Source organism: Tympanuchus pallidicinctus, unplaced genomic scaffold, assembly GCF_026119805.1.
Source record: "Tympanuchus pallidicinctus isolate F22 unplaced genomic scaffold, pur_lepc_1.0 scaffold3, whole genome shotgun sequence".
Taxonomy (NCBI): Eukaryota; Metazoa; Chordata; class Aves; order Galliformes; family Phasianidae; genus Tympanuchus; species Tympanuchus pallidicinctus.
In genome coordinates, this window is record NW_026294747.1 from 11,366,234 (window position 1) to 11,385,106 (window position 18,873).

Below are 18,873 nucleotides of genomic sequence, written 5' to 3' on the forward strand. Positions count from 1 at the left end.
TTGATGCCCCATCCCTGGAGACTTTTAAGGTGAGGCTGAATATGGTCTTGAGCAACCTGATCTAGCTGTGGTGTCCCTGTTCACTGCAGGGGAATTGGAATAGTTGGCCACCAGGTGTCCCTTTCAACTCTAAGAATTCTACAATTCTTGATTCCCATTTATAAAAATGAATGAATTGAAATGGGAAGCTAAAAGATTTGTTATGTAGAACCTCATTTTCCAATAGTTGGAGATTTGTATGCTTTTAAAATTCTGACCATCTTTTCAGTTATCAGTTCCATGGCATTGAAGCAGATTAAAAAGCGTAGAAAGAAAACACCTGAGGAGATTTTTTAGTTCTGAGTCACAAAGAGTTCAGTCATCTCATGCTTTAGAGCTGATGACATGAACTGTCATCAGGCAACAAGTGATTTGAAAATGTGGAATTTTGTTTAAGCGCTTCTCGGAGTGAGAATCAGTCAAGAGCTCAGCACAGCTTAACCTTATCTAGGTTTCAGGTGACAACCTCGCTGTCTTTGTAGTCTGTATGATGAGAAAGTAGTCTGAATATAGGATTTTTTTTAAAATGTGGAGTGAGAGAAATGGCTGTCCTTGTGAAAACACTTGCTGAAAGTTGGCAAGGGCAGTGCTGTGAAAGGAGCAGTTCATTGAAATGGAGAATAATTGTCAAACAGCATTTCTTCAGTTTTGAGTATGAAGGAATAACGCAGCTTTTGTACTATTGTGTAGCAATGTATGTACTATGGAGAGTTGTTCCCTTGGCTCTGCTCTGTGGGTAGGAGCTTGCATGTTTTATTTTTAGCTTCTTAAAAGGTAGGTGAAATTCTGTATTCGTAGCTGCTATTTCTGAATGATATGTACAGAAACTCTTAGTGAAGAAGCTGGAGAACAAAATAAATAGGAGTGTTGTTTGGCAATTCAGATGTCTATCTTTGCCAGCAGTCTAGGTGAGGTGGTTGAACTGATGAAATATATCTCCATATTATTATTATAATTCAATATTTTAAAGTTTCATTCTGTAATGATGGATGACTTGCATTATTTTTTAGAGATGTTGAAATTCTGAATGCATTTTTTTTTTTTTTATTCTTTACTTACCACTTTGCATTCATGGTACTTGAAGGACAGAGAGATGATCACTGTCTATTTCAGCATGTGTCTGCCACCTAGTAATGTTCAGAAATCTTGGCAGCTGTAGTGGCTGTTCTTGGGATGTAAAGTAAGACTTCATGTTAGGCAAATCTTAGTGAAAGTCACTAGGAATACAGATCTTTGAGCTGAAAGTCTTCATCTACTATGTACTGTTAGTGGTGCTAGTTTGACTGTCCAAAGATAGGATTTTTTTAAAGGGATTTTTGTTCAGTGCCTTTTTCAATGTTGAAGGTGCTTGACATTTTACTTGATAAAAACATCAACAGGTAAGTCTTTACTGCAAGCAGTGGAACTGTAGCGCAGCCCCCAGCAACTCTCCTGGAGGTTTCTGTATAGCTACTCAGGATTGAAATCCAATCAAGGAAAAATTTCCCTCAGAAAGACCTAGGTCACACTCCAGTGACTTCTGCATATATCTGCGTATGTTTATCACAAGACTTAAAAGATGCATAATCAAGAACAGAGTAAAATGAGCTTATGCAGTGTACCAAAAGTAAATAGCCTTTTGTCTTTGTGCTTGAGTGTCTTTTAAATGGGTACAAGATCTTGCAGTGACAGAGCTGGAACAGAAGAAACAGCAGTTAGGTGCTGACCTCTTTCCTCAGCACACTAAGTCAGTGTAAATAAGCCTTAGAATCTAGAGCAGAGGTATAATAGGAGTGGCAGAAATTTAATTCCTTCCTGAAACAAGGAGAATGTAATAACTCCCATTTTTGAGAAAGGAAGATGTGGGGATCTACAGGCTGGTGAGCCTCATGTATGTGACTAGAAAGATCATGGAGCACATCCTCCTGTAAACTTTGTTAAACCACATGGAAGACAAGGAGTTTTGATTTGAGACAGCGTAGCTTCACCAAGAGTAGATTGTTCCTGACCTATTTGATGGCTTTCTATGATGGAGTGACAGCACTGGTGGACAAAGGAAAGGCAACAGATGTTGTCGTGTAAAGCCTTTGATATAGTTCTGCACTACACCCTTATCTCTAAATAGGAGATAAATGAATTTGAAGATTGAACTGTTAGGTGGATAAAGAATGGGTTGGATAGTCACATCCAGAGGATTGTGATCAATGTCAAGGTGGAGGCCAGTCACGAGTCCAGGGTTATGACTTGGAACCTGTGCTCTTCAACATCTTTATCAATGACAAAAACAGTGGGATTGAGTGCAGTTATGTAGATGACACCAAGGTGGGTGCTACAGAAGAAAGGGATGCTATCCAAAGGGACCTGGACAGTCTTGAGAAGTGGGCCCAAAAGAACTGAGTGTGAGATATTGTACTTGGATTGGAGCAATCTCAGGTGTGTGTACAGACTGGGAGAAGAACTCATTGAGAGCAGCCCTGCAGAGGAGGACTGGGAGTCCTGGTGGACAAAAAACTGGATAAAAGCTGTCAGGGTAACTTCTTGTAACTCTAAAGACCAGTTGTATCTTGGGCAGCACTTAAAGAGGACCTGCCAACAGGGCAAGGGACAGGATTGTCCCCCCTCTACATTGCCCTTGTGAGGCACCATCTGGAGTACGGCTTCCAAGACTTATGTCCCCAGCACAGAAAGATGTGGAGCTGTTTGAGAGGATCCAGAGGAGGGTCATGTGTATGATCAAGGGGCTGAAGCATCTATCATATGAAGAAGGGCTGAACGGCTGGGCTTGTTTAACATGGAGAAGGCTCTAGGGAGACCTCATTGTACTTAAAAGAAGCTTATAAACAGGAATGAGGACTTTTTACATGGACAAACAGTAATAGGATGAAGAGGAAGGGCTTTAAACTAGAAGAGGAGAGATTTAGGTTAGGTGTTAGGTGTTAAGTTTTTTCTTCAGGGTGTTTGAGGCACTGGCAGAGACTGTCCAGAGAGACTGTGCGCCCCATCCCTGGAGGCATTCAAGGCCAGGTTGGACTGGACCCTGGGTAGCCTGGCAACCCTGCTAATTGCAGGGGCTTTGGAACAAGGTCGTTTTTAAGATTATTTCTAGTGTGTGCCCTTCTGGGGTAAAAGTAGATTCTGATTTTTTTTCAGGATGTAGCAAGGTGAGAAAGTAGCATGCTGAGATGTCAAAGATTGAAACTCTCACTCCATCTCTATGCCTGATCCACTGTGCTAGAGAATTTTTCTCATAAAATTGATGAATTATCAGTTTCATTCTAATAATAAAATTCTAATAGTCTTCTGTCACTAATGAGCATTATTGTGTCAGATGTACTGAAAGCAAAGGATAATTAGCTTTTGAAGTCCTAACCTGGAAACTTTGATAGTAACCAAGTAGTGTTAATCATCTCTCTGGCTAGCTGCCCTGTTATCTGGTACAGGTGTATTTGTTACTGTGATACACTAGATAAATTCAATATTTGGTAGCTTGTGCTGCATTCCAGCTGGTATGTTGTCTAGATGAAGATCGCTCATGTAACATGAGTTGTGCAGGAATACTAAGTAGCTTGGGACTTCATTTAAGTATCACAGGACTTCTTTTAGGATTTTTCTTAGACTATCTCATGAGCAATTCTATCTACTTATTTGATTTTTTTTTTTTTTCTTCCTGCTGAAGTTTATAAATTGTCAGCTGTTAGGCTTTTATGTCTTGCTTTGATCCTGGGAATCATCCATCTCCAACTGTAATTTCATTAGTTTTAGGTCAAAGTATGCTCTTTTTGAAGTTAAAATGACTGAATGAAGGTTTGAAAATAAACAAATCTATCTGTAACTTAGCTTAGGCCTTAAAGAAGTTCCTTAGAAATACACAAATAATGGGCCAAAATCACAAATGGAAAGAAATATCTAGTTTCACATAGCACACGTGCTATAGCTGATTCCTGCTTTGATGGAAGCAATTAACTTGTATTAGACTCTTCATCTTTAAGCTGATGTAGAATTTTCCTGTGGCCATCAATTTTCTTTCTGTTGTGAGACTTTAGCACATCAGCCTCAATACTTTGCTTTTAGGATTTTGATTGATTAGATTTTGATAATGTTGACAGTTGAGTACTGAAGAATAAAATGTAAGTCGGTAAGGCAGATGAAGTTAATCTAAAATATTTTTTTCAATATATTTCCTGCTGAGTGAAGTACTCTTTTTTTTTTTTTTAATGATTTTCCTAAATTTATATTTTCTTTGAATTAGAGAATTGAAATTATGGGAAGAATAAGCAATGCAATGGTAATAAAAGCAAGTCAGGCCAGCTGGGTGCTGTGATATGTTGCTGCTTTTTTTTTTTAATCAGTATTAAATTAGGGAGCTTATGAATATATTCCACAATTCTTCTCTTAGAAATAATGAACTTAAAAGCTGGAGTGTGGTGGGTTTTTTTTTTGTTGTTTGTTTGTTTGTTTTAGAAATGAGTGACAATATAGTTTTATCTTTCATTACTTTGAAAAAGTGATGTACATTGAATATGCTGTAAGGGAACCTGGGTTTATCAGAACACTTTAAAGAAAAAGAATTCAAAATCAGACTTGTGTCCTGCTGTGTGGATAATGCAGCTTTGTTTGTGTACAGGAACTCACCCACAGTGTGTTTTGGATCAGTGGATATCATGAATCGCACATGTCTTTGTAGTAAGCCCTGGAAGGGCTGTTTACATTTTTATTTTCATATCCCACTTTTAAGCTGTGTTGGCTTAATGTGGTAGAGTTGCATCTAAACATACATTTGAAATGATTAGAAAATTGGTTTTATCTTAACAATCATGCTATATGTTTTTAAAGTGCAATCTGCCAGGAAGCAGCATAAAGCCGATAATTTTCAATTTCTTCTTGTTAACTTGCAGTCTTATTTAACATTCATCCTGCTTAAAATCAACTGTATCTTTAAATTGCTGTCTTTTGTAGAACCAGGATGGGTCATGTATCCAATCAATCAGCATTATTCTTAAGCAGGATCCCAAGAGGCAAGTGACTCTGACTCATTCAGGAGATGTTTTGATATATGACCAGTACAAAATTAACCTGCCTTATGCAGATGGTAAGGAACAATATATGAATGTACAATGCTTATCAAGTGCTGAAGCAGTGTTTTGGTGCCATGTGTATGTTGCGATATCATCAGTATTGTTAACATACTAATGCTAAGTGATTGTTGATGATCATTTTTGATGAAATATTTCATAGTTTAGCTGCTAGCATATGTTGTGCTCTGATGTTAGGAGTTGTACTGTGCTAGTTTCTCTTATGTTAAGATAAAGTACGTTGTGTCCCCCCCAAATACCATCCTTCATAAGGCTGCTTAGTTTTCTTGAGGCAACGTGATTTTCTCTAATTAATTTTCTCTACGTAATTTTCTCTAATTCTCTAATTTCTCTTTTTGTTTCAATGAGGTTTGTAAATGTTTCCCTCTGAAGATACTAGCAAGTATTTTACATATGAATATATGGCTGTGTTCTGTGAGGATCGGTGCTCGCTTTAGGATGATATGCAAACCACGAGTTCATTTGATGTCTGGGGGATATGTGACTGTTTGGGAATCCTTACAAGGGACTTCAATACAGGAAGAACATTGCCACTGCTAGAACTAGGTTGTCTGAAAGAAGTGAATGGAAATACTGTCTCCAGTGTTGACATCTTGAAATTGATGTACTTTCTTTAGTTAATTTGTATGAATATTTTGGTGAACTCCAGATGCATTGTTACTAAGTTTGACTGTCATTAATTTCTTACTTTTTTCTTTTAAAACATAACTTTTTGTAATAAAACAAGAGTTTGGGGCCAGAGTATGAAAAAAGTCACTTATATTAAACAAAAAAAAGTAAAGTGAAATGACAAGAACAAAATGCAAGTTATAGGCAGGTTTTCTTTGCCCTTCAACAATCTCTATTCTTATTCACTAGATTTATTTGAAATACGAAAACTCTCCTCTGTATTTCTTCAAGTAAAGACACACATTGGATTACAGATACTATATGACAGAGAAGGACTGAGGCTTTATCTTCAAGCTGATGGACGGTGGAAGGATGATACTGTTGGACTTTGTGGAACCTTCAATGGAAATATGGAGGATGATTTTTTGTATGAGTACATGAATATTTACAATTAGAATGGTGAATCGGCTGTACTGAGCTAAATAGATGGCTGAAAAAATGTTTGAAGATTCGGTTTTAGTTGGCTAGATAGTAGGTTTTAGTTTGCAAACAGAAAAACTGTCCTTCAACTACAGAATTTCAAAAACACGTTCTGTATAGAGTATTTTAATGTAAAAACACAGTGAAATGCATACCATTACTAAGGGATAGTTTATCTGAACGTTTGTCCAGAAGATGGACTGCCCTCTGTAACAGACTACATCCCTGCCCACAATCCTTTGTCTGTTCAGCTTCTATTCTCTACTGCAAGTTCTAATCTGCTTTTGCCAACAGAGCCTCCTTTGTTCAGTGCCTGCAGGTCAGCAAAAGGAATTGACTGTTACCTGAACTTCACTTGCAGTGTTGCAGTGAAAGATGGTCAGAGCTGCATGAGCATCATAGTAAATAGGCAATTCAGGCTAAATAATTGGCCTCCAGAAGGTGAAGAAGCCTCATGGAAGAGGGGATAGAGGAATGGGAATTTAGAATACATCAGAAGGCTTGGTTAATGAAGGAAAAATAATCAGCTTTAAAGAAGACAATAGGAGAATTAGTCTCAGATTTGGAATATGAGTCAAAATTGATTGAAAAAATAGCACTAAAAAAATAGAAAAGAGGAAATAGTATACTGAGTTTTCAAATAATTCATTTTTTAAGGTTAGAAGAATTTCCATAGACACTGCTGTCTTTTGCAGCACATCCACCAGAGGTATTACTAGTTATGTGCCTATACAACCTTTTACCTAGTGTGCAACACACCACGTTTAAGATATAGTTTTGATTATTCTTTATACATAATGTGTACAGAGTTATTTCAATCAAAATCTGTTTTTCAGTTTCTGCTACACGTCTTCTTAACTGAGCCTCATGGATATCCAATTGCTTTTTCACTTATCTCTGGCCCATTGAATTTCCATTCCCTCTTCCTCCTCCTCTCAGAGAATTGACAGCCAGAAAAGTCAGCTACTCGGTGTCAGTCATGAAATTATAGACAGAGGAGAGATCAAAATGGATCAAGTATCACTGAGGAGGCAGAAATATGAACAAGAGAGTGCATACTTTCTGGACAGCAGCGCTACTTGCAAATCCTGCGAAAGTGGAACTTGGTCTGATTTGATCTGAGCTTTCATGCAGAATATCTAATGATCCTAGATCACATCATCATTTTCTTTTCTGTGCTTTTGCCTGGAAAGAAAGAGACAGGTCTGAAACTTTACCTGATGGTTTAGTGCTTTGGGGATGAGTGCAGTGGAAAGGGAACTTGAATTAGCTGTGTTGAAGGCTATAGTAGAACTGATATTGATTACAGTTCTGAAAATTCACTGTCTCTTTTGTGACTGATTTATATTTTGTTAAAGATCTCCAGTTGGAGTAACTGAAAGCACTCCACAGCTGTTTGGAAATGCGTGGAAAACATTATCAGCATGCGTTCTTGTGCACGATAGTTCACAAATGGATCCATGTGATATTCATCTGCAGTCAGGTGGGCAGTGATCAATTTTATTGTCAAATGCATTAGTACTTATTGCATCTGTGACGTTTTCCTAATTGGAAGAGAGAAATGAAACAAACCAGTCCTTTCCACTGACAAGATATAGTGAGATTTATTAAGCTCAGTCCTCTAACAAACCACATTATTGAAGTGTGTTCTGGGACTTCCGTAAGCACATGAAATACTCTTTTTTTCTAGTAGTAACGTTTTTATTTTTGACCATTACTGAGCACACATTAAATGCATTCCAAAATAAGATATTAAGGTGGGTGTTGGAGCTTATGTAACAATTTCTTAATATTCTTGTCTTCTTTGTGGTGGTGTCACTCCAAGCTTGCAGCTCTAAGCGTGGTTGCAGCCTTACCTAGCGTGAAACAATGTGTGACAACAGGTTATTCTTTACAATGCAGACTGAAGTAGTTGCTGAGTATAACTTAAACTACAGAAATACGTACTCCTGTGTTGTTATGAAAGGAAGTGGATAGAGTTTAGTGTCTTGTACCTAACCTACATCAATGAATAAAGATAGATGACTGCCTGCATGTTGTACTTCTTCAGATATCTTAAAATGATTCTAAGAAAAAGCTCAAAACTGAGTAGCTAACTTTTCTATCCTTCAGTACAATTGTGTTGATATGAAAAATAGTAATGTATATATATATAGAATTTGTCTATATCAATAGCAAAGATTAAAAAAAACACAAAAAACAAAAACAAAACAAAAAAAAAAAACCCTCTTCTTAAACTCCTCCACTGAAAGTGTTTTATCTGTTATTTGTGTAGCCTCTTATGCAGCGGAAGCTTGTAGCATCCTTACGAAAGACGTTTTTGCTCCATGCTACCCTTATTTGAGTCCCATTCCCTATTTTGAGCAGTGCAGGAAAGACACTTGCAAATGTGGACAGAATTGTTTTTGCTCTGCTCTGGCTCATTATGCTCATCATTGCAAAAGATTTGGAATAGTAATAGATTTCAGAAGAAGCGTTCCAGACTGCGGTGAGTTGTCTTTAACTTCTAGTCATAATAATTACTCTTTGAGGACTTGAATTAATCCACTTCTGTCTGATACTCATTTAGTTTTATTTTCTGATTGTCATTTTATCATGGTGCACAGGACAAGGCTCTTTTTCTTGGTAGGAAAAATGTGACTTTAAATGTCTCATCATACCTGTGTTACTATTATTCATTGGCTGTGTAAATATATTTCTTTTCTCATAAACACTAGGTTAATCTAATTCTTTAAATGAACCCTTGACAAATGAGAAATTTTGTTGCCGTACATAGCAGTTTTATTTGGATTGTCATCAACTTCTACTCTGATAATCTCCAAGAGCTTATTTTCTTACTGTCAATAGCACTAACGTGCATATTGACTGCTGACATACATGTGTGTAATTCATCTCACTGATATTTTAATTAAGATGAATGGAAGAATATACGTACTATAGAAATAGCCAAAGCTAACTTCTGTTTCTGGTTTGTAGTATTTTCACCTGTAGAGGAGTGGCTAATGTTATTTAATTCCTCATTTTACATGAACTTTTAGTGATGCCCTTGTGCATTTTTGGAAGTTTTAGGGTTAGGGACTCATAAAACAGCCCTTAACTGACAGCTGTGTTGTGCTAATAGGCTTTGCTCCATAAGCAAGACTGAAAATCTTATCTAAAGAACATTCAGAAATTCCACATTGCGTAAATCATCACGTCATCTGGTTATCCATGTCATAATGTATAATAAAGAGGATTTTTGAAAGTTTGTCCTGCTGAAGTATCTCATGCCAGATTATCTATATATGTACTCTAAAAAAAGCCCAGCTTGATTAAACTTTGTGGCAAAGTTGGTGGTGCCTACTGTTACGGAATGAAGCTGTTTCAAAATATTTAATTTTCTTTTGCTTTTAAAAAAGCAAGTGTAGATTTTCTAGAGCATATGTAAAAAGTCATGCTTGTGGGGTTTAAAAGATTAATCTTTTTAATATAACAAGCACTTCAAATCTGTTTTTTTTTAATGTAGAACTTTATGGAATGTATAAGAAAAGACGGTATGTGCAACAGCTGTAAAGTGCACACATTTCATTTACAGTTTCTAATATTTCCACTAAGATGCTGTATGTCTTCCAAAGGCCATGTAAAAAGCCATACATTTGGGAGTTAGAGGAAAAAACTTGAACAGTCCAGTTTTCCTAATCTGTATTCTGGATTAACTGCACAGACTTAATTGTATCTGTTATTACTGTAGATTTACGTCTGTGTAGTGTACACAGTGTAGTACCCAGATAGCAATTTTAGTGGAATTTCATGTAATTGGGAATGAAAGAATGGAGATGTTTATCAGAAAACTGTTGGGAGCTACTCGAGTCTCTTGCATGGTAATCTGAGAGATTTTCTTCATTTGGACAGCTCTTTCATGTGAAGATACAAAGGAGTACAGTACTTGTGTATCTACCTGTGGCAGAACCTGCCAAGCACTGTCTGTGCCAGAGACATGCAGCAGTGATTGTGTTGAAGGCTGTGCTTGTCCCTTTGGAATGTACTTGGACTCCAAGACTGAAAGATGTGTAGAGAGGTAGGTAAAGTTGCGCTTCTGATAGTTACACTCACTGTCTTACACCATTGCCTTTACGTGACATTTAAACATCAATAAACATGAAACACATAGATACTGTGCATTAGCAAAATTGGCAGGAACTTAAGTACATGGAACCTGCTTGTTGATCAAAAACAATTGGAGTATTTAAATTCATCAGGCACTGACAAAGCTGGTGGTCACATACTGCCTGTTTCTGGCATATGAGAAACACAAAATGTCTCCATTGTTATATGAAGGTTGCTGATTGTTTGTTGCTGATTTCGCAGGGAATGCAATTAATTTTTTCCTTCAGTTTCTGAGGTAATCAGAGTTACTTTTATTTTCTCCTACTCTAGAAATGAATGCCCCTGTTATTTTCAAGGAATCGACTATCCACCTGGAGACAATGTCATCACATCTTTGGGCAAATGGTAAGAGAATAAAACTGTTCTTTCATCTGACAGAAATGTGCTCTCTGTCTCTGTTCTGAAAACTCTAGCAGATCATTCTATTTACTCCGTTTTTTGTTGTTGCTGTTAATGTTAAACACAGAAAAATCCTGCATTGATTTCTATGCATATTTGGATGGAGCTTCTTTAGAATTTAGTTTTTCAAGTTGCTGTGCTTGCATTTCTTTATGCTGAAGTGCAGATTAGAATGAAAAGCTGCTGTCATTAGATAGATTCATACTAACACAGAGCTCTGGAAAACCCCAGCTTTTTTCTGATTTAAGTATGCTAAGCACTATGGTAAACAATTGGCTGAGTCACACTGTTGATGTGATTGTCCACAAATGGATTTTTATTTTTAAGAAATGGCTGCACATGAAAGTCATCTTTCTGTTGATTTCAGTGGATTTATATTGGAATTTGGTAGCTGGGATTTCAGATAAAATAACAGATGTGTCTCATTTAGTCAGGACTTTTGCTTGCAACATTTTTGACAGCGGCAATCAAATTTTCTAACGTTATAAAAAAAAAAAAAAAAATACTAGAGCATTTTGGCTGGAATTTTCAGATGGATAGTTTGTTAATGGCCCATGATAGGAGTGGGTGAGAGAGGAATCAATCTATTCTTACTGTGTTTTGGTTGGGGAAAAGTCACCCTGGTTTAGCACAAGAAATGCTGCAGTTTCAGTAGCTCATGTATGTATTATATTCAGTGCTGAAATTTACCTGCAACTGTGGGATAACGTGGGGCTGTTGGTATGGTTCTAAGCTACTGTTTAAGAAAAAAAAAAAAAAGGAATACTTACAATAATGATATGAATGTTTGTATAATAGTACATACACAGAGCAGAGTAGCTTGCTGTAACTGTGTATGTATTTAAGACCTTGTTTTATTTTGCTACTGTTACTGCATTTTCTTAGATGATGATGATAATCCTATTTATAGGGCTTGGTTTGCTATTCCTGCACTAATGTCTTAGGGAGCAATATAGTGGTATATTTCTGGAGATATTTTTGTGTCAACTCAGGTACCCTAACTCCTCAGAATAATACTTGTACTATTCAATGGCTGTTATCTGTAGGGTTTATCCTATAAAAGATTGGAGTTCAGTACTTTCTGAGATAATGAATATGTGCTTTTATCATAGTTCTAATTTTCAATGCAAATCTTACACAATTTTTAATTGATTTGTACTGTACATTTCATTACTGAACAGAAAATAGCAATATCTGACATCTTCCCGGCCCTCATATCTTATATTTTCATTCCAGCCATTGCAGTAATGGAGTCATGAATTGTGATAACAACATAATTGGTGAGTGAAGCAGCACAGGGAGATTATGCTTGAAGTCTAATGAATATTTGCCCTCTAATCGATGTGAAATTTTGTATTTGGTACAAAATGGTGCTAGATGTAGAAATATGTTAGATAGAATCCCTGAGAACTGTCTAAAATGCTTTAAAATCTGAGCAACTTTTTTTCCCCAGTGCTCTGAAGTAGTTTAATATATTTTCTTTTTTTAAGATTGCTAATGTAAATGAATTTAAGCTCATGACAAACGGCAGAACTTGAGTAGAGATTACAAAGGCTAGCATTATCACTTAATATCATTGTAGGAATTGAACACTAATTTCTCAGATACTTTTCTTTCACTCTACAAATTCTGAATAAGAGATAAAGACTAATACTGCATTTCTCATTTAAATAAAAATCAGAATTGCCTTTTCTATTAAAGTATATTTCATGTTAAGTTTTATGGCCTAGGCTCTGTGATGGTGCTCATTTTATTTCGTTGCAACTGCTGAGAAAGTTATGTCCCTTATTAAATATATGTATAAATTTGAGTATTTTGTATGAGGTTTGTAGAGGTACTGGGAAGTTAACTATGCTCAGAAAAGACAGTTGGTCAGAAGTTACAGACACTACATTTGTAGCTTTGTTTGAACAGTGTATTGCAGACCACTGTTGGATACAAAATTTGAAGTGTGGAGAACTAATGTGTTTGTCAATTTATTTCCCCCCCAGCACAGAACTGCCCAGTTGGGCAGATTTATATTAACTGCAGTAATCCAAAAGTTGATGCTGAACTCAGCAGAGAGAGAACTTGTGAGAACCAACTGCTAAACCTCACTTTTTCAGCACACCTTCCTTGTGTTTCAGGTTGTGTCTGCCCACCAGGGTGAGTAGTATTTTGTATTGTGTTTTGGTGCACAACCACAGTTCAGTAACTTTAGTAGTTATCTCTACTGAAGATGTACCATAGCATTACTTGGAGAACTTGGGTTGACTGATACCCTCCAAACCCAGTGGCTACATTCAGCAGCACTGTATGGCTGAGAACTCAGAAAAGAACAGAAAGTTTATATGATCTACTCTTTTGCTGTGACTGGCCCTAGGATTATGAAAATTTTCCACTGCTTCCTGAGCCAAGTTCTTGCACTTAAGTAGAGGAAAAAAGTGTCAGTAACTGTTGATGTTAAAGATCTTGTAGTGTATTTGTATGGTTACATGAGGGAGAGGCTTGTAATATTTTCAAGACAAATCAACAAAGTAGAAAGTTCCTGTAGAAAGTTTAACTTGTGCAAATCTGTTTGTAGGACCACATCCTCAGTTTGTAAAGCAGAAGTAGGAAATGGTATCCTCAGGCCCAGGATTTTGACCAGAAATATTACTCTGTACTGCTGAGGTAGAAAAGCTCTGGGGAGACCTCACTGTGGCCTTCCAATATTGAAGGGAGCATGTAAACAGGAGAGAGAATGGTAGTTTACAAGGGTGGATAGAGACAGGATAAGGAGGAATGGGGAGACGGGGAGTTTTAGGTTAGATATTAGAAGGAAGTTTTTCATACAGAGGGTGGTGAGGCACTGGAACAGGTTGCCCAAGGAGGCTGTGGTGCCCCATCCCTGGAGTATTCAAGGCCAGGCTGGATGTGGCTCTGGGCAGCCTGGTCTGCTGGTTGGCAACCCTGCACGTAGCAGGGGGTTGGAACTAAATGAACATTGTGGTCTTTTTCAAACCAGGCCATTCTATGATTCTATTCTATGAATCTATGAAATGTCTGTTTATTTCTTTCCATCCATCTTTCTAGGCAATCAGTTCATACTGGAGAAACACAAAACTGAAGTCACACAGTCAGCTTTACAAGAGTAAAATAGCTGTGGAATTTCTTTGATCTTAACATCAGCTCTTGAACTGAAATCATTAGTTTCCACTCCTTTATTTATGCTTTTGTGATATCTTGCATCAGTTTTGTTTGATTTGCTGCCCATAATCTAACCTGACTTAATCAATAGTTAGGCCAGTTTAGCATGTTTGATTAGTTTTAATTGATATTAGGTAAAGAAATGGGGAAAAAGTAGTGTAGAAAATGAATATATCAGAATTTAAAAATAGTTACAGGAAGCTACATTTATTGTGGGAGGAAGGATCCTTCCAATCTGTGCAGTGATTATTTTGTGATATAAGGAAAGGTATTTAACATGTACACCACAGAAGGAGAAAACTTTTTGCTGAAAGTAATGTGAAGACTTTAAAGGGCATTTTTTAACTTATTTTGCAGTCTATCTAAGATCTAGAGTCTGAAATATTCTTTCAAATAGATCACAATACTTCCAGCAGTACTCTTATTTTTGTGCTCAGAGTGCATTCTAGTGCAACTTCTATGAAATAGAAGTTAAATACAGTTAAGAAGTAAATCATAGTGAAATGTAGCAGTTTTCTTCGTCTTACTTGACTCCAGTTTTAGTCTACAGTGGATAGATCAGACATAACTGTGCTCTAAATACTTTATGGGAGATCATTTTCAGTCTGAGTTACAGTTCTTGCAGTATAAAAAATTATGATCATATAGTCTCCCTCTAGTTTAGAAGAACTGAGAGCATTTAATTTCCTAGAATACACATTCTAATATTTCTCTACTCTGCTTTGCTGACACCTTTAAAGCTACTGTGCTTTTTAAGATTAGCACTTCTGTCTATTTCTCAGTTTCTCATCTCATATAAATAACATTTTCTCCCTTGCTGCATTTCTGAAGGATTAGTACCCTGTTCACAACCATTTGCAACTTTGCCATATTAGTCCAAGTTGCGTTTTCTGCTTCTGTGTTGTTACGATTCAGATGACTTGTCCTTCCAACTTGAAGACTGAGTCTTCAGTTGGAGAGTAAAGAGTTAAAAAAATAAAAAAATATATATATATATGCAGAAATATGAAACGATAATACTTAAAGGAATTTTTTTCTTCCTCATATGCAAGTTTTAGTTGCTATTGATATTTCTTAATATATAGTTGGGTAACTTAAATGTGTCCATTTAAATTTCTCTGCTAGGAGAAAAAACTGAATGGTTGAAGTACAGCTGCTATGTTTTTGTTATCCATTTGCTGTCAGGGATTTTTGTCTAAACTGACTTAACCGAAATACTTAATAACCAGAAATAAACACTAATATATATTATCTACTCATGTTTCTGGTATCAGAGATATTTAACAAATCTAGGTATGTATTTTTCATTAATTCAGTCTTTCTATAGAAAAGAAGAGGCTGTTCTGTACAAACTCTGAGTTTTTTTTCAATAACTTGCAATACATGTGGACCCAGTTGCAAATATTAATTTCCTGCTTCTGTTAATTTCTGCTACTACTTTTATTTTGTAGTTTCAGGGGGAAAAAAAAAAAACACAAAACATGAGTTCTTCTTTCCTGAACTTTGTGACGGTGTATTTCTTTAGACTTGGTTTGCGATTGGCACTCCCAACATTGGCAGTGTTGATTCATGTTATAATTCTTTTGGTGCAAGAGTATATGCTTTTTAAAATTACGTACACCTCATGGTTGGCAAAATGAATTATAGTCTTTAAGACACCATAGACATATAATTTTCACTTCATTTTTTTTTCTTGAATGAGTGTTGTAGCATCACATGGAGTTTCCAGGTTGGTTGTGATGTTCTCCACCTCTGCAGGCATCTATTAATGATGGCAGAGGATACTCTCCAGTTAGATGAACTTGGACAGTATTACACTTGAGCTGTTTTAACATAGAGTTTTTTAGGTCTGTTTCTTTTTCTCTTGCTTGCTCTCATGAAATGGAGCTGTGAAAATACAGTGCACTGGAGGCTGTAATAACCTGCAGTTGTAATGAGGTTTTTTCTCTAAGAAAGAGATATTGAATCACTTTACTCAAAAAATATCTGATTTATCACTGTGTTTCTAAGGTGATGTACTGTATCAAATAACATGTAAGGAGCTTAAATACAATTTTGGAATGTTTCATTGGAACAGAAAAAGTTCTTATTCAGTTCCAGTGTTGCAGCATTCTTTCCAAAATTGGAATTAGGTTGTGCTTTATGGGGGTTTTGGGGGAGGTAGAGGCAGCTGGGTGAGCCAAACACTCTAAAGCCTCTTGGAAGAGTTAATGAAAATGCATAGGAAGAGGGAGGAATCTACAAAAGAGGTTGCAGAGTATGGGAGCTTAGATGAAACTTAACCATTCCACTTCATTATTTTTCTTACTCTCACCTACCTTTTGTATCTAAGTTGTTAATGCTGTTTTTATCAATTTTATTTTTTATGGCCTATGCTGCTTAGCACTGATAGTATGCTGGTGGTAAAGGTTAGTGCAGGAATTCTACCATTACAAGATGAAACAACAGGAGTGCAGGTGTCTCAGTTGAAGAACTGGAGGAGTTGGTACTCAGAGGGGTACAGCAAGGGCATGATAAAACCACTCAAGCATTATATAAAATTAACTTTACCAAGTACCTGGCATATTATTGATAAAATATGAAGAAGAAAGGAATGGGTAGATCTCAAAAAGCTCCCCAAACAATTAAAAGATTCAGAAGGATTGTAGTAACTCCTCCCAGCTAGACAGTGAGTGAACCAAAATGAAGTCATCAGGCACTATACTCATATTATCAGCATTTCATGCTTTAAAAAGAAAATAATGGTTTACCTATTTTCTTGTTAGAGAAGTTGTGTGCAGTGATTGTATTCTGGTACTAGAGACATGTTGTTTATTTCATTCCTTTTACCTCTCTTGCACTCTATCATTGGTCTTTACCGGAAATGCATAGAAATGTGTAGATGTGGCACTTAGGGACGTGGTGCAGCCATCGTGGTGGTGATAGGTTGATGGTTGGATTTGATGATCTTAGAGATCATTTTCAACCTTAATGATTCTATTGTTCTATGGTTTGTGGGCATCTCAGACAGCAGAATTGTTGGTGGGCCATAAGTGTCCATGGCTGCGTGTATCAGTTGGCAGTAGGCTGTTACTCAAGGGCAAAAGCTGGATATTCACAAACTATTAATAACTGCTCTGGTGGATGTTGTTGGAGACTTATTATTTTGCCTCAGATCTATGAGCTTTCCAAAAGTGAAGATCTCACTCACAAGACACATTTATGCAAACTATGACTTTACAAAAATTATTTATGTGGTTATATGAATGAATAAATATGTAGTTAATAAAACAGTAATGAAATTGAATATTGGTTAGGCACAATGAAATGCGATAGCTATCCTTGTATCTTTGGAGTTCACTGGGGGCTGGACAGTAAAATATAGGTGTCAAGAAAAATGTCTGATACTTCAAAGGGGAACAGTGCAAGGCCTGTCATGTATTTGTGGTGAATTCTTAGATTACTGAAATCTATCCACTTGCTTGGCTTCACAAGAGAGAAAGCTGTTATCGCCTGTTTTAGCCACTCTGAGGGAAAAACTGCATTTAATGTTGCCTTGCCAGTATGATGCTCTTCGTGTCTGAATGTTCTCTTCAGTTCTGAGCTTTAAACCAGTGGGAATTTCAGTCTTCCAGTCGATTGTCTTCCAGTGGCACAATAGTTGAATTAAGTATGGATTACAAAGAACATGTCATGTACCCTGGGGTAGCACTGTAGTTCTTCAGTTTAGTGTAGGGTTTTTGCTAACGACTAGACCTTTGACTAGATCTTTGCTCTTGGAAATGAAGGGAAAAAACCCATCATCACTCCCTAAAGATGTCTCATACCTCTGGTCTGTTGTCCTTGGTCCAGTGTCTTGCTGAAATTGCAGTGCTAAGTAACAGAAATGCTTAATCTGAAATTACTGCTGTAGCTTATCAAGAGTTCAGATTTACAAAAGTTGCATGTCATTAGACTTATTTGTCATCAAAGGTGTTCTATCAGTTGTTATGCCAGTAGGTCTCATGTATGGAAACTGTTCAGTCATGGCCTGAACCACTGATCTGGGGAAAAGACCTGGTCAGCCCTGGGAGCACAGGTGAAATCAATCCATCTGTGCAACTTGGGGGAGGTGGAGCCTGGCTGCACCTCTTAGACCCCATTTAAAGGTTGATTTCCATTGTGGAAGGATCTCTGATTGGACTCCCCTTGTGGAGTCTTTGCTGTGAGCCTAGATCTTTGGAGATGGGTGAGCACCTTTATTTTTCCTGTGAAATACCATCCTATATGTGCTAGTCCCTTTGCTGTTACATTCCTATATTGCCCTTCCACTGTGTTAGTCTTTCCAATTACAACAATCCTATCTTGATATCTACTTGACTATCAAACAGCATTAAAATAACTTTGGAAGAAATACAGCTAGAAAAAAAACATTTAAATGAAAACATTCAATATTTCTGGTGTATTTCCTGAGACTTGTTTGTAGAATCTGAGATCTCTCTTTTATAAAATACTGCTATTTCAATTTCTATGGATATCATTAAAAGCCACAAATATTTTACTTCAAAATGAAGACTGGCTGCTTTTTGTCTTGCTGGACATGAATTCTTCCTTCTTTTCTACTGGAATTTTTTTCAACAATATTTTTTTTATGATTCAGCTTTTTATCTGCTTCTGTAGGAGTTGTAATTATTTCTAAATACAGATTTATAGCTTGAACTACAATTATTTTTTTTAGCCTTGATCTACAAATGCCTGTGCATGTTGTCTCCCTTGGAGGCTTTTTTATAAGTATTTTTATGATTGCTTGCTTAAAGGTAAGAAGTCCTTCATACAGAAATATGTACTCATTTAATGCATCTGAGAAAGTTCTTTTGATAATCTCATTATGTTATTCATAGAAAAAGAGGTTAATAACAGATATGGGAAAACTATGCAGCGTCTGAAAGTTCTCTAATTCTGATGGCTAAAGAAATACACATTTAAATCTACCCAAATTTTT

The 18,873-nt window shown here is 36.6% G+C and overlaps 1 protein-coding gene across 3 annotated transcripts in view; it reads left to right on the plus strand.

Annotated features, from left to right (window-relative positions):
- The window catches only part of OTOG (otogelin), a 93,189-nt gene that overhangs the window by 18,924 nt on the left and 55,392 nt on the right, over window positions 1–18,873 (plus strand). For all 3 annotated transcript variants that reach the window (XM_052695212.1, XM_052695214.1, XM_052695213.1), the window contains exons 16-23: window positions 4,975–5,107; window positions 5,970–6,147; window positions 7,559–7,683; window positions 8,476–8,688; window positions 10,092–10,257; window positions 10,617–10,691; window positions 11,982–12,025; window positions 12,737–12,890. In XM_052695212.1, the coding sequence (XP_052551172.1) occupies window positions 4,975–5,107; window positions 5,970–6,147; window positions 7,559–7,683; window positions 8,476–8,688; window positions 10,092–10,257; window positions 10,617–10,691; window positions 11,982–12,025; window positions 12,737–12,890 (1,088 nt within the window). The remainder of the gene's footprint in view (window positions 1–4,974; window positions 5,108–5,969; window positions 6,148–7,558; window positions 7,684–8,475; window positions 8,689–10,091; window positions 10,258–10,616; window positions 10,692–11,981; window positions 12,026–12,736; window positions 12,891–18,873) is intronic.